The sequence below is a fragment of the Dunckerocampus dactyliophorus genome, chromosome 17, assembly GCF_027744805.1.
Source record: "Dunckerocampus dactyliophorus isolate RoL2022-P2 chromosome 17, RoL_Ddac_1.1, whole genome shotgun sequence".
Classification (NCBI taxonomy): Eukaryota; Metazoa; Chordata; class Actinopteri; order Syngnathiformes; family Syngnathidae; genus Dunckerocampus; species Dunckerocampus dactyliophorus.
The window spans coordinates 18,668,343-18,694,590 of NC_072835.1; the positions used below are offsets into that span (position 1 = coordinate 18,668,343).

At 39.6% G+C, this 26,248-nt stretch overlaps 3 protein-coding genes across 11 annotated transcripts in view; 2 read left to right on the plus strand and 1 right to left on the minus strand.

Annotated features, from left to right (window-relative positions):
- The first annotated feature begins 1,112 nt into the window (after positions 1-1,112).
- Positions 1,113-10,699, plus strand: LOC129170175 (guanine nucleotide-binding protein subunit alpha-11-like). Its single transcript, XM_054757451.1, has 7 exons — positions 1,113-1,513; positions 4,682-4,866; positions 5,839-5,993; positions 6,568-6,696; positions 8,544-8,673; positions 8,756-8,909; positions 10,258-10,699. Exons 1-7 carry the CDS (start codon positions 1,396-1,398, stop codon positions 10,434-10,436), a joined length of 1,050 nt encoding a protein of 349 aa, XP_054613426.1. The 5' UTR covers positions 1,113-1,395; the 3' UTR covers positions 10,437-10,699.
- Positions 10,700-14,057: 3,358 nt separating this feature from the next.
- prune2 (prune homolog 2 with BCH domain) lies at positions 14,058-23,156 on the plus strand. 6 transcript variants are annotated; one of them, XM_054757515.1, is made up of 12 exons: positions 14,058-14,254; positions 14,754-14,811; positions 14,885-14,939; positions 15,876-16,076; positions 16,143-16,319; positions 16,577-16,679; positions 19,200-19,331; positions 19,411-19,497; positions 19,580-19,678; positions 19,747-19,785; positions 21,399-21,449; positions 21,538-23,154. In XM_054757515.1, exons 3-12 carry the CDS (start codon positions 14,909-14,911, stop codon positions 21,569-21,571), a joined length of 954 nt encoding a protein of 317 aa, XP_054613490.1. In that variant the 5' UTR covers positions 14,058-14,254; positions 14,754-14,811; positions 14,885-14,908; the 3' UTR covers positions 21,572-23,154. The 6 variants fall into 6 exon arrangements, 4 of the variants coding, with proteins under 4 accessions (XP_054613490.1, XP_054613489.1, XP_054613488.1 ...); XR_008566546.1 differs by lacking the exon at positions 14,058-14,254 and adding an exon at positions 14,515-14,534 and having other exon boundaries at positions 19,561-19,678; positions 21,538-23,156; XR_008566547.1 differs by lacking the exon at positions 14,058-14,254 and adding an exon at positions 14,515-14,534 and having other exon boundaries at positions 19,561-19,678; positions 21,541-23,156.
- pcsk5a (proprotein convertase subtilisin/kexin type 5a) overlaps positions 22,889-26,248 on the minus strand; it is a 31,179-nt gene continuing 27,819 nt past the window's right edge. For all 4 annotated transcript variants that reach the window (XM_054757507.1, XM_054757506.1, XM_054757509.1 and 1 more), the window contains one exon: positions 22,889-24,506. In XM_054757507.1, the coding sequence (XP_054613482.1) occupies positions 24,070-24,506 (437 nt within the window). In that variant the 3' untranslated portion in view covers positions 22,889-24,069. The remainder of the gene's footprint in view (positions 24,507-26,248) is intronic.

The following is a 26,248-nucleotide window of genomic DNA, read 5'->3' on the forward strand; positions in this document are numbered from 1 at the left end:
CCAAATATGGTTCTGGTGAGTCCAACTGGCCACACTGGGGACACAAATGGCAAAATTTGATTGTGAAAGGTGGCAAGTATTGTGGGCTCACGTCACAACATATACAGTATATCATAACCTAACTTCCCATACATACATTGCAAATATTTGTTGTTCAATGAAAAGCATGCGTGTTTTTCTTTTTATCCAAAACGTGAAGAAAATTGGTAATAAGTGCAAAAAAAAATGATAAGAGTACAGCACAAGTCATAACAGCCCTGAGATACAATGCAAATGCAATACATTCCTTTCCAATGAAAAGCATGTACTTTACAGTCATCCCTTGTTTATCATGGTTCATTGGTTCCAGACCCGACAATGGTAAGTGTTTTGCTGCAAAATAGTTCATGGTTGGAGCATAAAAAAACTCATTGAGACTTTCTAAATATAAATTTTAACATTAGAGACCTCTTGACATGAACTAGCACCCCTATAGTCAACTTTTACACTTGTGTGAGCCAATACAGTAGACATAATAAGACAAAATGTACATTTTGAGTAAACAATAAAAACATACAAAATATGTAGATGCAGGCTATGCGTTGTATCGCAGGATTGTCAAGTAAGCAACTACTTTTACCAGACAAACATCCAACAAAATAAGAAATCAGGAAGGGGGGCAAACACTTTTTCACACCACTGTACGTAGCGACATTTGTTATTTTTTTAGTGTATGTTGCACTGATAAAAGTAATTGCTTTCATTATGACAATCCTGCAATGCAACGCATAACCTGCATCTACATATTTTGTATGCTTTTATTGTTCATTCAGCATGTAAAGACACACATTTCTTGTTTTTCGGGGAGTATTGCACCTGATAAAAGTAATTGCTCGGATCATAGCATGTTACATATTGGTGTTATTTATTTATTTTTTTGTATACAGTTCAGAAATAAAATTAATTTGTTTTTTATTTGGAAACAATTTGGAGATACAGTACATGGTTTTCATTACGCATGGGGCACCGTAGACCTTTTGGTGGGGAAACGTTGTAGCAGAGTGTATGGGTAAGTAAAGTAAAAGGGAATACATATACCGGTAATAGAAAGATAACAAAAGGAAGGCGACAGGCAAATGATGTTTGACCCCACCCACTTGTTAACATACCTTGTAGCATACCATCCTGTCATTAACAGTTCACTTAAGCACACACAGAAACTTCCTTTCAATTTGCTTTTCTTGAACGCCTGCAATTATGTCGATGCTATTGTCATTCACTGTGTGATGTCATTCGCCAGGTACCTGCGCTACAGGAATGTCGCCCCGCACCTGATCTGTCCCAGCACGGCATACGCCTAAATCAGCGTTGGGTCCAAAGCCTGTGAGCAATCCCGAGCGAGGCGGCGGCGTCAGGATGGCGTGCTGCTCGTCTTCAGACGAGGACAACAGCCGCAAGATCAACCAAGAAATAGAAAGGCAAATTAAACTTGATAAGCGTCAAGAGAAGCGTGTCATAAAGCTCCTCTTTTTAGGTAAGCATTGATATGTTTGTTTTCTTTGTTATTTAGAAGTAATACCTTAATTCGGGGGTGTCCAAACTTTTCCACCGAGGGCCACACATTGAAATATGAGAGGCTGCAAGGGCCACTTTGTTGTTTTGTAAGGCAACACATGTAGGTCTGATAAAAAAGTTGTATATATTTCAAGAAAAAAAACTTTGCTCTCTTTTCACATTTTTGCAGTTGTTTTCCAAATATTTCAACTTTCTTCTGAAATAATCTTCAGAAATTTTCGTCTCGTAATATTCTGACTTTATTCCAATAATATTTTGACTTCATTGCCATAATATCACAACTTTTCCCCAAAATGATGGCATTATTTGGTTTTGTTTGTTTGTCATAATATTACGACTTTTAAAAGATAACGTAGATTGTATTTTATATTTCAACTCTGTGCCACTAAAATGGCTTTTTAGTTAAAAAAAAAATTTAAAAATTCGCAAAATATTATGATTTTATTCCCGTATAATTGCAAAATGTTTTCTCGTTAGAATATAACTTTTTTTCTCTTAATATTTCGGCATTATTCTGGTAAAATTACAGCTTTTTATTCCATTTTTGCTGTTTTTTTAAATTTATTTTCCAACTATTTCAACTTTCTTCTTGTCAATTTTCTTCTTGTAATTATGGCTTATTTATATTATTTATTATAATATTTTTATTTTATTCTTAGAATGTTCCAAAAAAAATGTATTTTTTCGTTAATATTTCAACTTTATGCTACTAAAACGTTATTCTCTTAAAATTATGACTTTTTATTGTTAAATTACACTTTTTTTTCCTAATATTTTGACTTAATCTTGTAAAATTACTGCTGATTTTTCCATTTTTCCAAGTTTTCCTGTTAAATTCTATGTTCTGTTCTGGACACAACTGCCTTAAATAAATAACACAGAATAAATAACAAATAAAAAAATCAGTAAAAAAAATGACAACATTGCATAATATATTGTATTATGAATAAATAAATAAATTAATACTATAATAAATAGAACTGACTGGAACAGTGTAATAAGTAAATAAATACTGTGGTATTCATTAATAGTAATGAGCACACAAGTTCAGGGTAAATAATATCACCTCGGTGTTCATTTCTAAAAATGATTGACTTCAAGATAAATCATCATTTACTATGGTATTCATTGTATAATGATCCATGAATGCTAAATGATACCAGACTATGACACTACATAGACAGGAAGTTGGGACAGAAAATAGGATTTTCTCAAATTGTTCCCACAAAAGTGTAGAGTAAGATTGAGGGGCACATTTGGCAGTGATATGCTTTCTTTCTCATTGTCAGAACTAAAATTAGTCAATTTTGCCAGTCATATGTAGCTGAAGTTAGCATGTTCCTCAGTTTTGTTTTTTTTTCTGTACTGCGGCTGCATCTCTCCGGGTCACTGGTGTGTGTGTGTGTGTTTGTGTCTGTGTGTGTGTGTGTGTGTGTGTCTGTAAATGACAGGAAGAAAAGCTCTGACTTGCTTAGGAAGACGTTGTTTGGCTCCACCTGTTAGATCCTGACTGTAAGAAGAATATTGAATATTTAAGACTCTTTGTTGGAAAAATACTTTTTAAATACATTTTTTTTGGAGACAAAATGTTTGTTTTTAAATTCACCTGGATTAGCATCCGCCTCGGTTAGCGTGTTTTTCAGTTTGCGTCAAAAATGTACGCCAAAATTTTCCCCCAATTTACATACTTTTTCTGGTTACCATACAATATGGCTGGTGTCTTGTCGTGTTATTAATACACTGCGTGAGTTCAACTTTGTTTTTAATGTATTTTTATCACAAAACGTCCTTAGCTACCATCAAAGAAGCTAGCTTGCTAACAAAATGGCAACTGGAATCGGAAGTCAGCTACGTAGCCCGTCTATGGCTCTCAAAAATGTTAACACAAAACATGTTCTTATAGTTTTACATGTATAAAACAGTTCTAAATTCATATCAATGAGGAAGCAAACGGATAAATTAACATTTAATGTTACTTTTACCTTTATTGGAGACATGATTCTTGATGTGAGTGTTCCCAAAGACACAATGTGGCAGCGGGACACCATAGGGACACCGTCTTCTTGTTTTGTCATGTTATCGTCAGTTATTTCTTCAATTCAATAGTGTTTTTCACCTTCTTTATGAAAATGCGGCCACTTGGAACTTTCGTTGGCTCCGTTTAGGGTTATTGAGGTGAGAAACATGAGTTGAATTGAAGAAATAACTCATGGCAAAACAGGAAGGTGGTGTCCATGTGGTGTCTCACTGCCACATCATGTCTTTGGGAACACATCAGGAATCACATCTTCAGTGAAGATAAAAAATAACCCTAAATGTTCATTTATCCCTTTCATTCACCATGTATATGTATTTATATACATTTGGTATTGTTTACTGCGTGTAGAACTATCATTTAAAAAAAATAAACAATGTTTTGTGTTTACATTTTTGGCTTTCTGGAACGGATTAACTGGATGTACATTATTTCTTATGCGACAAAATTGATTCAGTTAGCGTCTGTTTCGGTTAGAGTTGGACCTTGTGGAACGAATTCATGGCTCTAACCAAGGTTCCACTTTATCTTTTCAATAGTGATGAAATATCAACTAATAGATTCTATAGAGACAGTTTAGTGAGCGCTTCATTGATCACCATTGCTTTAAAATCATCAGAACTTAAAGTGTTTGCTAACTTGCCCAACTTTTGAGACATTTTTGTGTGTGTGAGTGGCGGAAGAAAACCTCCGACTTGCTTGGGGAGAAATGGTTCGGTTTGCGTGTGTAAATCTGTCCGTCCTGAACATAAGACAACGTTATTTTCGACATTTTTCAAGGGAAAGAATATTGTCTTGTATTCGGGTCCATATGGTAGCCAGTCTGGGTGAGTATAGTAAAGACATGTGGGTCTGGATCTGAACAGGACATAGTGTAGTCAGTGTAAAAGCATCAGAAATCCAGTATGGGTGTTTCCGAAAATGTAGTTGTCTGCAAACCAACAAAGCACGTGATACTTGAAGGGAATGAGTCATGGTTTTAGCGCAGGTAGTTGATGCTCATTTGTTTTTTTTATTATCTTTGTCACAGATGCCCCATTCTTTAATCCCCATCTCTTTTGTCCTCATTCCCTTTTTAATCAACGTCATTAGGGACGGCAGAGAGCGGGAAGAGCACTTTCATCAAACAGATGAGGATCCTCCATGGCAACGGCTACACCGAGGCCCAAAGGAAAGGCTTTGCTCGCTTGGTGTGCCAGAACATCATCACCGCCATCCAGGCCCTCATTGAGGCCATGAGTGTTCTCCACATAGACTATGTCCACAACAGCAACATCGTGAGAAACTCTTTTTTTTATGTGTGTGATCATGGGGAAAACCTCGGCGATGGCCACAGCCATGCCAAATGCTTACATATCTTGCTAATCAGCATTCCGTTGCGCTGTGGGGTTTGATTTTTTGAAATGTGTCAGGTGTGTTGTTTACTGATAGCACATGCACATAGCAACATCTCCATTTGAACGCCCATTTAGGGTTGTAATACTGATGATTGTCAATGGATTGACCACTTCGGTAGGATACATACCAGGAGAGCTACAATCCATTGAGAGAGTGTATTACATTTTCGAGGAAAATATTTTTTCATTACCCATAACATTTAGTTGGTATTACAATCTTTTAATCTTGCAGTTTTGACCAGCTCTGTAAAAAAAATTGTAGAAATCATCAGTCGGCATGTATTCTTCTGCTTTCCTGTGCTTTGTTTTTCATTTTAAGTGTCGTCTGATTGTATCGGACATGTCATACATATATTGGACGGTCAACTTTTCATTTTGTGGGAACCTGTGGTTTTAAAAACAAGTACCGTGATTTCCGGACTATGGAGTGCGCAGATATTTAAGCTGCACCCACTAAATTTAATGAGGAAAAAGAGTTTTGTACAAGATTTGCACCGATCTATGAGCCACAGGTGTCCACGTCTTAAAATGGGATATTTGGTACACAGAAACTTGAATTAACTTTTAATTAAATAAATGTTTTTTTTTTTTTAATCAAAAGCAGTGCATGTAATACGGCTGGTTAAACAGTAGCCTACCAGAAAAGTCATTAATTGCTGTCCTCATCCTCCTCCTGGTAACTAAAACCGCTAAAGTTCTCCTCTTCAAGTGTCTGAATCGAACAGCCCTACAATTCAAGTCTGATCCACCCTTATGTCTCTTTTCTTCTTTTTCTTCTGTCTATTGGCGTACAGTATGTTCTTCATTAATAATAATATTAATAATCACCCCGCCCACTTGTGGATGTTCTAGGACCTCGCAGAGAGGCTGAGCCAAGTCCAGCAAGAAAAGGTCAACATGTTGAATCCGTGGCAGGTGGACGCCATCAAGAGACTGTGGGAGGATCGCGGTCTTCAAAGATGCTACCAGCGAAGAAGGGAATTCCATCTGTCCGACTCTGCCAAATAGTATGTTTGTTTATTTACATATTTTTCTTCAAATAACATACACCGTGAAATGAAGGCACTTGCCAAAAGACAGACTCAAATGGCAGAATGTATCAGGACGTACAGTATCTCACATTTCTGCAAATATTTTGATATATCTTTTCATGGGACAGTGAAGAAATGAGACTTGGATACAATGTAGGTGGATGGTAGAGACTTTGTGCTGCGCCACCTCTCGTGTGAAAATGCTCAGTAGGGTTTAGGAGAGTTCTTTGCCATCAGGTGCCGTGTTGAACTTTAAGTGAACAGTACGAGAGCTCATCTGCTCCCCATTCACACCCCAGACCTTACAAGTCACATTACAAAAGGAGGGAAAATGGCAAATTGAGCCCAGTTCGGGTGGAACTCACTCACTCTTGATGACATCAGTTCAGACATTGATGGTTGTGTGTTGAGTTACATTGAGGGGACAGTAGAAGGAAAAGCATGAATTCAAGTGAAGTGCAAATTAAATGCTGAAGTAAATATCTGCAGATAAAACTTACTGCACGTATGCACAATATTGACTCGTGAGCCCTTGTTTTCAACTTTACAGCTACCTTTGTGACTTGGACAGAATCACCGCCCCGGGTTACATCCCCAACCTGCAGGACATCTTGAGGGTTCGTGTCCCCACCACGGGCATCATCGAGTACCCTTTTAACGTGAAAGGAGTTATCTTCAGGTGGAGTAGAGTTTTGTTCTTTTTTTTCCTTCTTTGTCATCATCAAAAATGTTGTGATTTTCAAGTGACATTTTGACTTGAATGGCTGTCATACAAGTGTAAAAAGAAGTTAACTACTGTCAGTAGTAAAATGTGAAGAGTCTACATTAACTTTTAATGACCAGGGACGCAAATCTCACTCTTCACTTTATGCAACAAAAAGGAGTAAACTGCTATTACGATCAGGATGTAAAACCAATAAAACCATTGTTTTTTTATTTACGTAGGCGTAGTATTTCACTAAAAAAAAAACCCAAACCTAAACCCCCTTGGCTTTGATAAGTCTTTGCTGCTCTCAATATTACTTCGCATAACGTCATGCAATGTTTGAAGTATTTTAACTGCAATACCAGTGTAAAAGAAAATGTAAAAACACTATTTTTAAACATTCTTAACTGATATTCAAGCGTAAAAAGAAGACGTTAGCCACCGATAAACATAATAGTGACGCACACGGCGACACTGGAGTTTCTCTTCCTGCTTAGAGTAGGCCGTGTTACACACGCATGCACAGTAGTTATGTTTGTCAGCTCACGATAGCAATTTGGCTGAGTTTAGCTACTAATGTTTGTATGTGTGGTGTTTTTGGTGACAAAGCGTATTTTTATTAGTAGCATGTACGCTGTCTCCTTACTTTACACTTTTAAGCTTTATTTATTTATTTATTTATTTTTAACTTTTTTGTAATTTTTTGTTGTTGTTTTTTGTCTTGTAATATAATGACTTTATTCCCATAATGTTCTGATAACTTTTTCCAAAAATTGCAACTTTTTCTTTGTTTGACCTTTTTTCCTTTCATTTTTCAACTCTATTTGTTTTGTAATATTATGACTTTACTCTCGTAACATCTCGTCCTTGTTCTTGTAAAATTACTGCTTTTTTTCTGTTTTTGCTGTCATTTTATGTTATTTTATTGTTTTTGTTGAATTGTATTTTTAGAAAGTGCTGAGGGCCAATAAAAAAACAGCCCCTGGGCTGCACTCACACACCCCTGGTATAGCCTTTTGCAGTGATGTGCAGTCAGGGCCAGCAAGGCCTTCTCTGCTGGCCTAAACACTATGAGAAACACCCCTCTTCATTTACAACTTAAATGCTAGAATTCTTCCATGAAATGGTATTAATTTATTCTAACAGTCTATTAGTGTGCTTCTTGGCTGCACTGCTTCAAGTAGTGGATGTGTAGATTACAATTTTTTTGTCCAATCAGATTTCAGCTTCTATGTGTTGCCATATCGATGTAATCTGCCCAGGGCCTTCAGAATCAGAAGTGCTGGCCCGTGTCACATACACACTGCTAGCAGTGTGACTGTTTTTTTTTTTTGTTGTTGTTGTTTTTTAACCAATTAGGTTTGCCTCTCAGGGCTCACACTTTGAAATCAGCATTCATCCTCTGATTGGTTGAGTAGAGCCAAACTGTTCAGCAAAGTTGTTTATTTTTGTCATGATTTTAGACAAATATTGATTCTGAACTGCTCCGGATGATGTTTTAGTGTACTGTAGATGTCCATTTATGTTTGTTACATTTGGCTGAGCGCCAAGTTTACGAGCACCGCCGATCACCTGTGGAAATGAGTTACCAATGCTCAAAGTTATTAAGAGTAATATGAGTCAGCCGTATCGGTTTTTATTCGAAGATAAAGGGACGTACGTTACCAATACAGTATGGGTATTGCAGCTACTTATTGTGTTCCAGTGCTAGCGTAGCATTAGGAGCGTTTGATGAGATTTTCGTCAAATTCCAGATTATTCCCTCTCATTTGACTTGAGCGCTTCCATAAACAGCGTTGTGTTTGTCTTTGTGTCTCCAGGATGGTGGACGTGGGCGGTCAGCGATCAGAAAGAAGGAAGTGGATCCACTGTTTGGAGAACATCACTTCCATCGTCTTCCTGTCCGCCCTCAATGAGTACGATCAGGTCCTTCTGGAGGACCCGACACATGTAAGCTTTAAAGGTCCACCCAGTATTGTCCTTCTTTACGGGTCCTGGACGTTGTTGATGACCCTCACCTTTTTGTCCTCAGAATAGAATGGAGGACAGTCTTGCTTTGTTCGAGACGTTAGTCAAATACCACTGGTTTAACGAAACCTCTTTCATCCTCTTCCTGAACAAAATCGACTTGCTGGAGGACAAAATCGCACAGTCGGATATGGTCAGCCACTTCCCACAATACAAGGGTAAGTTGTACACCTTTTATCATGTCGGCCCTAAACAGCCTCACTCGTTAGCGTAGTGGACGCTTCAAAGAGTTCACCTCAGCTCATTGGAGGATCTTTAAAATCAGCAGAACTCTTCTGTTCCACAGAGGATCTTTTACTTGCGTTGCTTAAAAACAGCAAAGCACTCCTGTCATTTAAAGGATCTTTGACTCGCGTTTATGCAGTGGATGCGTAAAAACCACAGAGCACTCCTGTCATATAGAGGATCATTGACTATCATTTTTGCAGTCCTTGACAACAGCAGATCTCCCCCGTCACATGCAGGAACTTTGATTAGCATTTTTGCAGTGGGTGCTTAAAAACAGCAGAGCTCTCCTGTCACATGCAGGTACTTTGATTAGCATTTTTGCAGTAGATGCTTAAAAACAGCGCTGCTTCTGTCATATAGAGGATCTTTGACTGGTGTTTTTTTGCGTTAGATGCGTAAAAACAACAGCACAGTCCTGTCCTATAGAGGATCTTTGACTGGCATTTTTGCAGTAGGTTTGAAATACAGTAGAGCTTTCCCGTCATAAAGAGGATCCTCGACTAGCGATTTTGCAGTAGATACTTAAAAACAGCAGAGTGCTTCTGTAAGAAGATCTTTGACTAGCATTTTTGCAGTAGGTCCTGAAAAACAGCAGAGCGCTCCTGTCATTTAGAAGATCTTTGACTAGCATTTTTGCAATAGATACTTAAAAACAGCAGAGCGCACCTGTAATATAAAGGATCTTTGACTAGCATTTTTGCAGTAGATACTTAAAAACAGCATAGTGCTCCTGTAATATAAAGGATCTTTGACTAGCATTTTTGCAGTAGATACTTAAAAACAGCAGAGTGCTCCTGTCATTTAGAGGATCTTTGACTAGCATTTTTGCAGTAGGTCCTGAAAAACAGCATAGCACTCCTTTCATTTAGAAGATCTTTGACTAGCATTTTTGCAATAGATACTTAAAAACAGCATAGCGTTCCTGTCATGTAGAGGATCTTTGACTAGCATTTTTGCAATATATACTTAAAAACAGCAGAGCGCTCCTGTCGTGTAGAGGATCTTTGACTAGCATTTTTGCAATAGATACTTAAAAACAGCAGAGCGCTCCTGTCGTGTAGAGGATCTTTGAGCAGTGTTTTTGAAAGTGACAATACGTGAAAATGTGAAGGTATGGCGAGCCCTGCATACATACAAACTGAGAATAATAGTAAAGGGAGACGCAAATGTGAACGCCTCACTGCTCTGCATTCAATATAACATGCTCTAGTGGTCACAGGCGATACTTTTGTATCGTGGGCCCAACTTGGATTTTTTTGTGTGATTTGGACGGCACAGGGCCTCGAGGGGATGCCAAAAAAGCGAGAGAGTTCATCCTGGAGCTTTTTAAGATTGTGCACAAGGGCCACAAAAAGCCTCTCTACATGCACTACACCTGCGCCACGGACACAAGCAACGCCAAAATTGTCTTCAACGTCGTGAAGGACACGCTCTTCAGGGACATCATTCCCATTTAGTCGTTGTGCAGACTCTTTGAATGGACATTGATGTTGTGTTGGCGCTTAAACCAGCGCCAAGAAAAAGGCGGAGCAAGTTCTCACCTAGCTTCAGTTCCAAACTGGTTTGACAAAGTCAAAGGAGGAGTTCACCTGTGGGGAATGCTCTAATTTGTTGTATTATTACCAGGAAACAAAGACAGCATGATTGGATTTACAAGTAAAAGGGGGACATCAGTCCATCTTCCAAATAAGATGAGCTCTATTGTGTTCTACACCCAAATGTAAAGATATTCACACAGAACCTGAATAAAAGCTCCATAGAAACACCGAGCACATGCTGTAGTCTTTCTATTTTCACCTATGACCTTATGTCCCTCAGGCTCAATTCAACCTTTGACCTTCAACATGGTTGCCTTGTGGCCAAGACAGTTAAAAATCAGTCCAGCGCATCCTTTCACACCCTGCGGGTTCCACTCTCAACTCAACAGTTTGCTAACTTAACACTCCACATCTATGTGAATGTAGCATGTAGCATATAGACATGAATTCATCAAAATCAATGATGTTCTGGCCATGCCAGACGAAAATCTCATAGATGCTTAAAAACAGCAGCGCTCTCCCGGCACGTTAGAGGATCTTTGACCAGCAGCTTTCACATTAGTTCCGTAAAACAGCACAGAGCTTTTGTCACACATGGGATCTTTGACTGGTGTTTTTCTGTAGGATTTTAAAAACATCAGCGCTTCTGTACATAGAGGATCTTTGACTCACATTTTTGCAGTAGGCCCTTAAAAACAGCAGAGCGCTCTGAACACATAGAGGATCTCTGAGTAGTAAAAACAGCGAAGTGCTCCTGTCGCATACACGATCTCTGACAACTGTTACATAGAGGGTGTTTGATTGATTCACTGTTCTGCAGTAGGTCCTTAAAAACAGCAGAGCGCTCCTGTCACGTAGAGGATCTTTGACAACTAAAAACAGCAGAGCGCTCCTGTCACGCAGAGAATCTTTGACAACTAAAAACAGCAGAGCGCTCCTGTCAAATAGCGGATCTCTGACTTTTTTTTTTTTTTTTTTTGCTCTGTTCTTTAAAAAAAAAAAAAGCAAAGTTTTCTGTTACATAGAGGATCTTTGAATTACTTCTTCCATAATTTTATTTTTATTATTTTAAAAATTAGTTTTTATTATCATTGTTATCTATATTATTTTTGTATTGCTTATTATATTATTAATTTTATTAACCATTTTAATTTGGATTAAAATGGTTAATAATGGTTAAAATGCTTAATTATATATATATAAAGTTCATCAAAATTAATATAATTAGAATATAATAAATATAATATAATAATAAAAGATAATATAATATAATATTATATAATAAATTAATTAATATAAGCAATAAAATAATATATATTATATAACAATGCTTATATATATTAGTATTTTATATATATATTAGTATTATATATTTCATATTTTGAATATTATATATACATAATTACATATAATGAAATTATATTTAATATGAACGATTTATGATTATTATTTCTAATAATAATAATTATTATAATTATACAGATATTGTATTTATTAATTCAACTTAATGAATGACTTACATCTCCCGTTACATCAAGACTGATGTTTTTCCAGTAGTTCCTTAGAACCACTAGCGCTTCTGTCATATTGGGTCTCTTTCACTGACGTTTTTGCACTACAGCCTTAACAACAGCACAGCGCTTTTGTCACGTAGAGGATCTCTGACTAGCGTTTTGCACTACGTCACTAAAAACAAGGTGCTCCCGTCACACAGAGAATCTTGGAATATTTTTTTAACTGTATTTGACTGCCCTCGCTCTACATTTCCCCGTACTTGTCCCTCTTTTGGGAGCTGTTTACATGTATTAGTCATTTTTACCATTTTCCTCGTAGACAACAACACAGCAGGTACTTTTTTCCAGAAGATGTAAACAACAAGATGGGAAAAGCAGAGGTGGTTTCATGTCACCGCCTCGCCTGAGTTGGGCCACAGCTAATTAAGCTATTGATGAACTCGAGACTGGTCCTGGACTCGTCCAACAGAAGGTGTGGCAAAGCTGTGGGAGAAACCTTTGCGCCAAGCCGCCAAGCCTCAGACCGGCTCGACTTCCTGTGCAGCCGCCGCACCGCAGTGTGGTAAGTCAAAACAAAACGTAACTACTGGGATTTAAGAAGTTGGTTTGGTGTTTGTGAAATGTTCTCTTCTACTTCAAAGAGATGCTTCAGGTAGAGCAGAAGCTCTCCCATGGAAAGAATAGAAACGAGGGCGATCCGGAAACTGCAGTCATCTTCTGTTCTTTATCAACCCTACAAGAAATACTTTTTCCCCACTGAAATACAGCAAAATAAATGCATTTCAGTTGTCGCACGTCCCACAATAAACCGTCTTTGCTTTTTCTGCACGTAGGTGTTTTTGCAATGTTAGCGTGTATGCTAATGTACAGTATACGCTGTGTGTTCATAGCAGAGTGCTCCTGTCTTGTAGAACATTGTAATTTAATATAAAACAATAAACACAATATACATAGAGGATCTTTGACGAGAGTTTTTGCTGTAGGAACTTAAAAACAGCAGAGCACTCCTGTGGTATAGAACATTTTTGACTCGTTTTTTTTCTGTACTTCCAGCGGGCCGCTCCTCTTAAGTGGAGGATCTTTGGTGAACATTTTTTTTCCAGGCAGTCCTTAAAAACAGCAGAGCGTTCCTGCCACGCAGAGGATCTTTGACTCGTGTTTTTGCAGCAGGTCTTTAAAAGCAGAGCGCTGCTGTTATATAGAGGATCTTTGACTAGTGTTTTGGCTGTAGATGCTTAAAAACAGCTCAGCACTCCTGTCGTATAGAAGATCTTCGGTTAGTATTTTTGCAGTGCTTCCTGTAAAACAGCAGAGCGATCCTGTCTCGGAGAGGATCTTTGTCCAGTGTTTTTGCTTTATGTCCTTTAAGAGCATATAGAGGATCTTTGACTCTTGTTTTTGCAGCAGGTCTTTAAACACAACAGAGCTCTCCTATCATATAGAAGATCTTTGACGGGCGTTTTTGCTGTAAACGCTTAAAAAAACGGCGTTATTCAAAGTGCTCCTGTCATATCGAGGATCTTTGACCAGTGTTTTGCTTTGAAAGTGAGTCCGTTTCTGCAGCTTCCGACGTAAGTCTTCTTCTCCTATCCCCCCTCTTTGGGGATAACGGTTGCACAAAAGCCAAAGAAAAAGCAAAAGAGGCACACAGACGACGAATTGCGTCGTGCATGTGACGAGATACGCTGGCAAGTCGCGCGACGTGATGCACAACGGCGGATTATTTGGGAAGAAGCGTTCGCGAAAAATGTGACAAAACGCTCCAGGGTTTGAGTGTGTTGGATTTTGTCGTTTTGTGTTTTTCAGCTAATTGTCAGCACACGTGTTGTGCTAATGGTCATTGCTGTGCTTTTCCCCGAAGGCTCATCATAATAATAACAGTAAGTTTGGAAAAAACACGCTAACAAATCTGCTGTCAGGCACTAATGGCAGCAATAACACAACATTATGTCCTCCGGTGCAGGATCCTCACAATTACAACACACACACACACACACACACACACACACACATCTCCATTCACTTGCACTGCCTGAGGGGAGCTGCAGAGCTGCTATAGGAGCAGGTGATCGCCCTTATTTGGTCATGGCCCAGATCATGTGACTACAAAATGGTGGAAGCTGTGAGCAGTTTGCAAGCCGAGCATCTCCGGCAAAAGGCTGGCAGCAGGAAGTAGACGCCGGGATCCATGATCTGACACACAGGAGCTTCCTCCCGGCAGTGGTGAGTAGAAGTATAAAGAAGAACGGTGGGTCGGGGGGGTGTGGGAGAAGACATCCAATGTCTCTGTTGGTCTTCTTACACTCACAGGCAGCAGACAGGAAGCGGGAGTGGGAGGGGGGAGGGGTGGGATGCTGTGTGGAAGTGGAACAGCTCGGTGTCCTCCATGAGATGCGCGGCAGATCTACGTGCTTGTTTGCTTCTTGTCTCTAACGTCCCCGTCCGTTACGGACAGGCTTGCCTTCGCTCGTCGTTTGATTGGATTCAGCCTTTCAAACATGCAGTGAGGGAGGGTGTGTGTGTGTGGAGGGAGGCGGCAGGGGGTGGGGGACTGGTTGTTGTGTGTGATGATGTAATAAGTCCTCAGCTTCCTCTTCCTGCTGTCTCCCAGCATCTCCCCCCTCCTCTTTCAAACACGGCAGAATGACCTTTATGTTGAAAATGAATCGTTGCCTTGTGCAGATGTACCTAATCATTTGACCTGTTGTTATTTGTCATATAGCCACAGTAGAGCCACGCGAGATGCTCAACGTGTTAGTCGATATTATCATCAGCGATATGTGGGTCATTTACACCATCAGACAAGCATCTTTCTTCTTTTTATATTTATTTCATTATGGTCTCATATTATAGGTCCTCCTGCGGTCCGAGCCCAAAATGAACTCTGAGGGAAGTGAAAGTAGACCTGGTAAGTGTGTGTGTGTGTGTGTGTGTGTGTGTGTGTGTGTGTGTGTGTGTGTGATGCCATTCACTCCTTGCATTAAAAACACACTGGCTCATAAAACAACATTATTATTAATAGTAATGCATATATCATTTTTTAAAAATATGCTTTTTTATTATACAGTTATTTGCGGCGTAATCATATGTTTCAGATTGTTTTAAATCAGAATTACATTTAGATTCATATTAGAATAATTCATATTAATATTAATAATAATAATATGAATATTTGAATAATGGTGGTGAATATTCTAACTGTTATCATTATAGCAGCAAGGTTTAAATTCTGCATAAAAATCTACATTAAATGACACAAATTCAAATGACAATTTAATTTATTTTATGGTTATATTTATTCATTACTATTATTAAATTGCAATGTTAAATTTATTCATATTTTATTTAAATAATTTATATAAACTATATAAAATTACAGTCATATTTTTTATTAATGATCATAGTAAATCTATTTAATGTCCCACATTTGTTTTATTTTATTTATTTTTATTTATTTTATTTGGTTTTTTTTTACTAATTTTATTTTATTTGTTTTTATTTCATTTTATTTTACTTTGTTTTTATTTATTTTATTTTTTTTTGGGCTTGACACAATGTCAATTGATCCTTGGTCCTTATGTTGCTAGGCAGACTACATAATGTTTTTGACCAAACCCTACCCTCTCAAACCCCAGTAACGTGGGGCACAGAGCTCCACTGCCCCACCCAGCAGAGAAAGGACGAAAACACGTTCAGGAAACAGTCAGGTCACATGCACTGATTCATTTTGCAACTGAATCATTTCTATGTCAGAAAAAAGTTACATCACTCCAACACTGTGTGCCAGATAGGGTGGGGCACTGCCGAATTTGCCCCTCATGCAAAATCACCACTTTCATTTTAGTGCCGCCCACCTCCCTACCTCTGCAAGGAGGTGCCACCCAACGTAAGAAGCTCTCGGCGCCCCGCATCAGCCTCTCTCTGGACCAGAGCGAGGACGACTTGGGGGAGACACCGGATGACCTTGACATCAGTGTCGATGACCTTGACACTCCGGATGAAGGGGATTACCTGGACTACACAGACCACGAGATGGACTGGGAAGGTGGGTTCACGCAAAAACTGAAGCCATCTCTAACACGTCATCGGGTCCGTCTGTGTTCCTTGTAAGATCCCAAGGCAGCCAGTCGAAGTCGGACAAGCGAGTCGTACAACTCAATCCCGACTTACAGCGCCGAGGAGGAACGTCAGGACGGCAAACTATGGCGGACGGTGGTCATCGGCGAGCAGGAGCACCGCATCAACATGAAGATCATTGAGCCGTACATGCGAGTCATCTCCCACGGAGGTAACGGTCAGAGCGAATTCCTTCAAACTCACCCCAGGAACGCGACGATACGCCGACAATGTGGCGTGGAAACGCTCCAGTTGTCAGTGTGATGGTATCAAATGTCTGCGTGATCCCGATAAAAGACTTGAGGTCTGTGTGACGGGAGTTTCAAATAGTCACAAAGTAAATCAATCAAATGATAAACGCATTATGCTGCGACCGCTAGCCAAATTAACTCTTATTTCTCCGTTGTTGTTGTTGTTGTATGTATTAAGGCTACTATGGCAACGGTGTCAATGCCATCATCGTGTTTGCCGCCTGTTTCCTGCCTGACAGCGACAGAGGCGACTACCACGAAATCATGGAGAACCTCTTCCTGTGAGTACTATTTTGTCCAGCGTTGTTGGCGCGCTTTAACGAGAAAAGTACACTTTTTTTTGTACTCTTCCGTGCACGTTCTTCGAGTGGCCACATTTCGTCAGGGTTGTGTGGGTGACCTTCTGCCTCGACCAATACGCTTAAGAATTGAAGTCAAGTAGAATTGAAAACGTCGGTGAATTTTCTGCATTTTTAATTTGGGACATCAAGGATCGTTATTTTTTTTGTTGTTTGGTGAAAGAACTTGAGTTTTTAATTATTATTTTTTTTGATAAAATGAATACTCCTCATAATGTAATGCAAAATTATACTTCAAATTATAACCCAAAATTGTACGTAGTAATACATTTATAATCATATTAATGGAATTTGTCATTAAAAACTAAAGGCAAAAATATAGTTTGCATTTTTTGCTAGTATAATTGTAATTATTCTTTTTTAAAAATTTTATTCAATACTATTTTAGGATTATTATGATTTTTTTTTTAATTTATAAATTAAATAATATATCAAATATAATTATATAAATGTAATAATTATTATTATTATTATTGATTGTACAGTTTAATTAGCCATTTTAAATGTAGTTTAGATTTTTAATAATCTCGTAAAAAATAAAATGATAAATAAAAATAATAAATAAATACCATCAAATTAATACATTTAAAAAAATGATTATTATTTTTCTTGTTAGTAGTATTTTTGGAGTACTACTAGTCCAGCAATTGGACATTTTTAGTTCGTCAGTAAAATCTAAAATGATTTTTGAAGATAATAATAATGATAATGATGATAATACTGAAAATAATACTATTATAATAATAAAATAAAATTATAAAAAAAGAATCCCCCTTGTATTTCAATTTGAATCCAAAATTAAAGTACTCAAATTCTATTTATTTATAATTAAAAGCTGCAAAATTAAGGGTAAAATTATAACTTAAATGCATGATAATATGAATTTGATTGTTCCGGCATTTATAAAGTTTTCCTGATAAATTCAAGTTGAAATGATACCTAAACAATAGAAATACTGTAATAAGAATATTGACATAAACAATTGGTGTTATTCTTTTTCCTCTACATGCTACATATGTGAATTATACCATAACAACAAGTCTGGTTATTTTCTAACACTTACAATCTGACGTAGTCAATAAATGTGCTGGATAATTCCGTGTGTTCCAAAGTCGTACTCGTAGACAGCCGGTAGCCGCTCGTCATGTCAAAGCGCTGTCATGTAAAATGAGGTGAATCTACTCCACCAAAACAAGCTGTGTTGGCCCTTAAGTCCATGTTTTATTCCTCGCAGCCAACAACAGAAAAATGGCTGCGCCGCATTCACACCTTGCACATCTTCTCTTAACCGCGGACGACAGTTCTCTTGCCAGGGGGCGGCGCCGCTGACCTGGGAAAGTCACGGCAGCAAAATAAAAAATAAAGCTCGGTCGCAAATGTCCACGAGCAGAGAGAGTTTGGCGTGAAGTTGGCGTGTAGCTGCTCGGATGTTTTTTAGCCGGTAAAGACGCTGGAAATAGAAGTGTTGCAGGGAGCGCGCTGAGACACCCCTTCTGTGTTAATGTGTCCACTGTTGACTTGGCACACTTGCATTTCACGCTTGGCCGGACTTGTTGGGATCCTGCAGGCTGCTCTGTGAAAGATATGCACAAATGCTGGCATGGTGGACACAAATAAAAGGATGGTCTTCAGCTCCTCCACGCCAGATGGACACTTTGCGGAAGATGGCTGGCCGGCGCCGAGCGCATCCGCGTCGATGACGCGCCATGACAAAGCTCGCATTGTTTGTTGCAGAAATACCAGCAATCGATGGCGCAGAGAGGAGAGGGACAAGTCAGTGAAGTGTGAGGGGTCATGGCGGAAAACTACTTCCTGCTAATACCGACTACTCGCACTCGATGGGAGACAAACGCTGGGGGGGGGGAGTTCAAGTCTTATTTTGGAGGATACACTCAAAAGTCAACGCATAGAAATTCATCTGTGTATGTTAGACTAGTACTACTATTACTACTACTACTACTACTACTACTACTACAGTAACAGCAACCACTACTGCAGCAATTGACCTGAACCACTAATACTACAGTACTACTAATACTACTCATACTGCTGCCACTACAGTACTACAATTTATATTTAATATTGTGCTACTGGTACTACTGCTACTGCTACGGAAACTTTCTGCTAAAGTCAACCAATAGTGTAATAAATAGCACACTATCCATGATCAAGACCTCTCCAACGGTGTGACATGTGCAGGGGCTCATCCAGCAGAGTAAGATATCATTTTAATAATAAAGAATACATTTGGAATGTGCTTTGCTTGCAGGCCCATAATTACTACCATACCAGTACTACTATAATTGCTACCACCACAAAAACTACGTACAAGAACAGCAACAGTGGCTTAGCTGAGATTTGTGTCATGAAGCAATGATGTCTTCATGCGCACTCAAGTGTGACCTGACTGTGTGGTTGTATCGTTTGTGTGCGTGTGCTCAGCTACGTGATCAGCACTCTGGAGCTGATGGTGGCCGAGGACTACATGATCGTGTACCTGAACGGAGCCACGCCCCACAGGAGAATGCCAGGCCTGGGCTGGCTGAAGAAGTGCTATCAGATGATTGACAGAAGGTCGTCAGCATGAGTGAAGGCGTGGAGCGTGAAGCACAAACTAAAAGCCAGCGCGTGCTTGTCCTTTTTCGTCGTTCAGGCTCAGGAAGAACTTGAAATCCTTCATCATCCTGCATCCATCCTGGTTCATCAGGACCATTCTCGCCATCACCAAGCCCTTCATCAGGTACGCGTTGTCCGTGTGTTTGTCTTTTTGTGAACATCCAAACATTGCATTTAGTAGTTTTAGCTTCATCTGCGCACTGCAGCACCAAGTTCAGCAGCAAGATCAAGTACGTCAACAGCTTGGACGAGCTGGAACATCTCATCCCCATGGAGTATATCCACATACCAGAGTGCATCATCCGGTGAGTCTCTTAGCTCCGCCCCTCCCTTCATTGACGCCACCTGACACCTTCTCACCTCTGACCTCCAGACTTGACCAGGAACTGAAGGAAGCAGGCGACAACTCCAAGTAAGAAGACACTCTTGTTCGCGCACACTCATTTTAAACGACAGGGGTGTCACGAGACACAAGATGCTGCGATACACGAGATTGGGTCTACGAGACGAGGCCAGATTTTAACATTACTTCTACAAAAAGTACAATGAAAAAATATGAAAAAACCTACACTACATGACAATATATCTACTACGTTACTCACTCCATTCATGCCGTTGTTCTCTGGAGCAAACGCAGCAAGGTGCTGAAAGCTATGCACAGAGTGAACCCTCTTCCTGCCTGTGTGGAGGCGAGAGACGAGGAAAACGGACTGCAATGCATTGAGGCCGGCAAAATTAGCTCATTTTCATTTATTGTGTGATGAATTCATTTATTTACTATCGTCCCAGGCCGAGGGAGGTTTTTTCGACACCCCTGCTAAACAAGGCAGCAGAAGTACAAAGTAAGCCACACAGGCAGTAGTAAGAAGCGAAAATAAGGCTATGAATGAGTCAATCAGTGCACGGCTATGAAAGAGGGCGTGTCGATAGAAGAGTGAATCAGTGTGTGGCTACGAAGGAGTGAATCTGTACGTGGCTGCAAAACAATGAATCCGTGTGTCGCTATGAAAGAGTGTATCAGTGTGTGGCTTATGAATGAGCAGTGTGTCTATGAATCAGTGTGTGGCCGCGAACGTGTGTGTTGATGGAAGAGCGACTCTTTGTGAGGCTATGAAAGAGTGAATCTGTGTGTCACTATGAAGGACTGAATCAGTGTGTCGCTATGAAAGAGTGAATGAGTGTTTTCCCACGGACGAGTGAGTCAGTGTGTTGCTATGAAAGAGTGAGTCAGTCTGTGGCTTAGAAAGATTGAGTCGGTGTGTTGCTTTGAAAGTGCGAATCAGCGAGCGGCTACTGTATGAAAGTGTGAATCAGTGTGTCGCTGTGAAAGACTAAATCAGTGTGTGGCTATAAAAGAGCGAATCAATGTGTCGCTACGAAAGAGTGAATCAGTGTGTAGCAATGAACGAGTGAGTGACTGTGTCGCTATGAATGAGTAAATCCGTGTGTGTCTCTGAAAGAGTGAATCAGTGTGTTGCCACGAAAGAGTGAATCAGTGTGTTGCTATGAAAGAGTGAATCAGTGTGCCGCTGTTAATGAGTAAATCTGTGTGTGTCTATGGAAGAGTGGATCTTTGGGTTGCTACAAAAGAGTGAATCAGTGAGTAGCTGTGAACGAGTGATGGCCGTGTTGCTGTGAAAGAGTGAATCAGTGTGTCCCTATGAAAGAGTGAATCAGTGTGTCACTATGAAAGAGTGAATCTGTGTGTCCCTCTGAAAGAGTGAATCAGTGTGTCACTATGAAGGAGTGAGTCAGTGTGTCCCTATGAAGAGGTGAATCAGTGTGTTGCTATGAATGAGTAAATCAGTGTGTGTATGGAAAAGTGGATCTTTGTGTGGCTATAAATGAGTGAATCAATGTGTGGCTTTGAAAGAGTGAATCAGTTTGCGGCTATGAACGAGCCAATCATGACACTGCGACGTAGCGTTATTGCTGGTAATGAAACTTGGACAATTTACACCTTCTAACTAAAAAGTCTGATGGATTGAATTCCTCACAATTCCATTCTTTTTTTTTCCATTGCAGAATGAATAGTTTTTTGCTGGGATCAGAGCCAACGACTGCTGACAGAACAGAGTAAGTGTGTGTGCGCGTGTGCGCGCGTGTGCGCGTCAACGGCCATAAACACACTCGTCTTTTATTTAACTCTCATTTGTCTTCTCAGCAGAGCAGATGAAGCCGGCGCCAGCGGTCCTTAAAGTCACTGTCCTGTTATATGTGTGTGTGTGTGTGTGTGTGTGTGTGTGTGTGTGTGTGTGTGTGTGCGCGTGGGTGTGCGTATTCTGGGAAAACATCACATTCTCGGGTTTAATATGACAACCCGTAAAAGGAATATTAATAAGTCCCATGCGCACATGGAGGAAGAGTAGATGTCATTCCCATGGAATACATCCGCACCTCCAGTCTAGTGTGTGTAGTACTGTGTTGTTACTGTTGTTGTGTGCATGAGAGGAAGTGAAGCAACAACAACAATAATATCACCCAACCACCCTGCTCACACACGTCACCACTGTCAGTGTTTCTGTTTTTCAGAATAAAACCAACAACAAAAATAGTAGCAATGCAGCACTCCACTCGATTTAATGTAGCCTCACTGGACACTTCATTAGGTACACACTTATCAGACCCACGTTATGATGATTGTGGTTTGGCATTATTCTGACTGCTGTTTTTTAGTCCTAAATGATATTCATAAAAATATTATAGGAAGATTATCATACTGTAAAATATTATCATTATTATTACATATTATTTTTTTTGCAGTGGTGTTGAATTGCACTCAGTTTATTCCAAAAAAATGTAATGAAAAAAAAATCTAAAATATTATAAACTTGATATTTGCCTCTTAAAAATATTTGTTAAAAATATTGGAAACATTTCCAAATCTTTTATTTTAAAACACAAAACACACACACACACACACACAAAATAATATATATATATATATATATATATATATATATATATATATATATATATATTTTGTTTAAATAATTTGCTGTGTTATAGAAATGAACTGCATCATACTGATAGCAGTTTCCAAAAAAATGTAATGTGGCAAAAAATCTAAAATATTCTAAACTTTAATTATTATAACTTTTAATTCGGAAAACATTTGTTAAAAATATTAGAAACTTAAAAAAATCGTATATTTTAAAACACTGTCACAGATTTAAAAAAATGTTTTAAATCATTTTGGTGGCTTCCAAATTCACTGCATTATACAAAAATGGTGTAAAAAAACAAACAAAATATAAATGTTTTATTCTAAAAATAAAAAAAAAAATCTAAAATATGGTTTGTGGTTGCACTGCATCGGAGTAGCAGACTGCTGTTTTAAATGTTTTTTAGAAACTTTATTTCATTCTAAGAATATCCTAAACAATACTGAGTGCTGTTAACATTTTAGACTAGCGAGTTAACCACAACAATAAACGTATCGTTAAATGAAGCCGTCCACGACAGTGTCTCTGCTGGTGTGGGTGTACCTCATGAAGAAGCCAGTGAGAGTATTTCTGATAGAGGACAAAAAATAACAAGCATGTCCTTCTAGTGATGAGCTACTGGAGTTGATGTTTTTGGTCACTTTGTCTTAGAAAAAACAGTAAATGTCATCATGAGGATTAAGCACAATATCTTCTAGGTGTGTGTGCGTGCCTTTGTGCATTAGTGCATGTATCCTCATAGTGAAATGATGATCCCATGTACACACAAACGATGGTCACTCGTGACTTGTAGTTCAAGAATAATAAACAGACTTGTATCTGAACGTTTTGTGATGTTTGAGTCTTAGAAATGACCGGTAAACTGTGAACGAGTCAGTGAATCGTGTGATGTGATTTTCCTGAAACTTTATTCAACTCGGTTACACCGTTCACCAAAGTATTGGGACACACCTCATAGTAAATCAACTGGTGTAGGTGAAATGCTGTCCTGATACTTCTGTCCACATAGTGCATTTTCAATTTGTAAGCCAGCGGATGCAGAAACAAATACAACACACAACTCACATATTTCCTCATGTAGCGGCCTAGGTGCATATTTTAGCGGGATGGTGTTTATTTTGGATGAGGCTTTGCAAGCGCGTTTTCATAATAATATTAAACAACATATGTAAATTCATTAATCGCCAAGTCTGCTATGGTCGCCGGGTGCGTGGTCTACTGACACAAGTCACCGCTGGGGTCTCGGATTAGTGCCAGGTCAAAAAACATTGGCTGTGGCTGTAGGCAACCTCCTGATGTAGATTAACTCATGCTGGCTCAGCAGTTCTCTCCCTACCACGATTACAACATTGGTTGTGTTGCAGCTGTGATGTGCAATATACTTGTTCGTAAATGTAGTCACAGGGAGAGCGACGTTTGCACTTTTTCATGCACTCCAAACCATTATTAAAGTCTAAAAATGTCATGTAAACGCCCCGCGTATTTACAGCAGTACAATATATGCCATTTGAAAACCAAATAACATGATGAAATGTACATAATACACACCATCTTTGCATACATGCTTAAGGTTATGTTTAGAGTGTGTGTGTTTACGAGCTTTGGTGGGTGCTGCTGTTTTGGGAAGCAACCTATTTATAAACAGAACCAAGCAACACACGCCTGTATATGGGGAGCACACACAAATGAGAGACGGCATCTGAAAGAACAAATCTAATGGTGGCTTGTGTATAATATCTTAAGCTGATGCTTCACCTATAAGTGTAGCTCTCGTCGTCATACTCCAAATCGTCCTCGTCCTCTCCCAGGTGTCCGTAGCGGAACTTCCTGTACACGGTTCCATCCTGGCTCATGTAGACAATGTCCTCCTCGTCGTCGTCGTCGTCATCATCTTTACCAGCCGAGTAGCGTTCGCGGAAGTCGACGAGCTGAGTGTCTTTGTAGCGGCCTCCGTAGGAGGCAGAGGAGGAGGAGCTGGTGTGGCCGCCGCCAGAGCCCAGCTTCTCGTAACCGCGTGGCGCAGCATCCGAAGGCGCCCTCTTGGAGCGGGAGTGCTGGATGAGGAAGATGGCAGCGACTAGAGCGGCCACCAGAAGTACGCAGGCGATGATGAAGACCACCAGGTTTCCTCTGGCCTCTTCTTCCTCCTCGTTCCGGAACGCCAAGTTGGTGCTGAGGACGCACTCACCTGGTAAGACACGACAGTTTAGATACACTTAGGACCAAAATGCTCCAATTAACCTCTCTATGCAAGTCTCCTCTAGTCAGGTGTGTGGTCTACATAAGCAAATAAACACCAGGGCTGTAGACAACCGCCTGATGTAGCTTTTATGACGTCCACAAGATGGCAGTAGCTGCATTTGAATCCAGCAGCTTCATCTGTCTCTGCATGTGCTTTAAAATGTTGCTATCCAGTTCTTAGTGGGAAACTCATGTGTGTTCCACTTGGCGCACTGCTTGTTACAATCAACTCATCAGCGCTGCTAACTCATTCAATCCCAGCCATTTGTCTAAATTCAACCCCTTCTGTGCCGGCCATTTTAGACGATTTTGAGTCATCCTTCAAGGCAGACCCAATATTGTGTTCTGTGGCTATATAAACATGGAACCCACCAAAAGAAAGATTAGGTTCATCAGAATGTTTCTCCGTTCTTTAGTAATCATCAGTAGAACACAGGTAGGTTTCAGGAAAATATCAGTTCCTGACTAAAGCCCGTTTATTGTGAAAAGATACAGTTCAAGCATAACTTTCACTTTGACACATTTTTTTTTGTTTTTGTGACAGCTCAAATATCTCAGCAACTATACCACAACATAAACAACACAAACAAATTTCAAAATAACAATTTGTTTGCAAATATAACACCATGAACGATTTGCAATTTTCACATTTGGAACTAAACTGTGTGGCTGCATGTGTGTGTGTGCACGCCATAAAATGTCCCTACAATGTGTAACCCTCTGCATGCTACACTCCTCCATGCTCTTCCACTTCCTCTTTGCTGTAGAGTGTGTTTTTACATGCAAAAGATCCATGCCGAGCGCTTATCAAATGCACTTCAGCCACCTTGTGGCAGTTTTTATGGATTAAAACTGCTCTCAGAGTGACATCCATTAGTGTGCATTTGCGTCATCCCCCCTTTTATCTTTTGCACAAAAATCATAAAAGACATATAAATACGGGATTGGGTGTTCAGGTTTATAAAAACATATAAATACGTCTTTGGTATTGAATGAGTTAATGCTGGCTCAGCAGTATGCTCCTTAGTGTTATTACAACATCGGTTCTGTCAGGAATCAGTGAAACTTGAGTCTTCGTTAACTTGTGAGTCAGTGAAACTCGAGTCTTAGCCTCACATCTGTAAAGCAGTAAAACTTCGGTCTTTGTCATCCCGTGAGTCAGTGAAACCTGAGGTTTTGTGGAGCACCAGTGAGTCAGTGAAACTCGAATCTTCATCAGCCCGTGAGTCAGTAAACTCAAGTCTTGGTCAATCTGTGAGTCACTGAAACTTGAGTCTTCATCAAGCACCTGCGAGTCACTGAAACTTGAGTCTTTGCTGAACATCCGTGAGTCAGTGAAACTCGAGTCTTCATCAACCGTGAGCCAGAGAAACTTGAGTCTTCGTGTACCTGTGAGTCAGTGAAACTCTAGTCTTCATCAAGTACCTGTGAATCAGTGAAACTTGAGTGTTCATCAACCTGTGAGTCAGTGAAACTCCAGTGTTCATTGAGCACCCGTGAGTCAGTGAAACTCGAGTCTTCGTCAGCCCATAAGTCAGTGTAACTCGAGTCTACGTGGGGCACCCATAGGTTAGTGAAACTCGAGCTTTCCTCGAGCAGCCCTGAGTAAGTGAAACTTGAGTCTTCATCAAGCCCTAAATCAGTGAAAGTCGAGTCTTCGTCGAGCACTCGCGAGTCGATGAAAAGTCT

Excerpts from the sequence above, each read along its gene's own strand:
- LOC129170175 (XM_054757451.1), top strand. The coding sequence starts at position 1,396 with ATGGCGTGCTGCTCGTCTTCAGACGAGGACAACAGCCGCAAGATCAAC. Across the intron at positions 5,994-6,567 it reads CTGTCCGACTCTGCCAAATA|CTACCTTTGTGACTTGGACA; the intron begins GTATGTTTGTTT and ends TCAACTTTACAG. Across the intron at positions 8,674-8,755 it reads TTCTGGAGGACCCGACACAT|AATAGAATGGAGGACAGTCT; the intron begins GTAAGCTTTAAA and ends TTTTGTCCTCAG.
- prune2 (XM_054757512.1), top strand. Across the intron at positions 16,077-16,142 it reads CCACGAGATGGACTGGGAAG|ATCCCAAGGCAGCCAGTCGA; the intron begins GTGGGTTCACGC and ends GTTCCTTGTAAG. Across the intron at positions 19,786-21,398 it reads GAAGCAGGCGACAACTCCAA|AATGAATAGTTTTTTGCTGG; the intron begins GTAAGAAGACAC and ends TTTCCATTGCAG.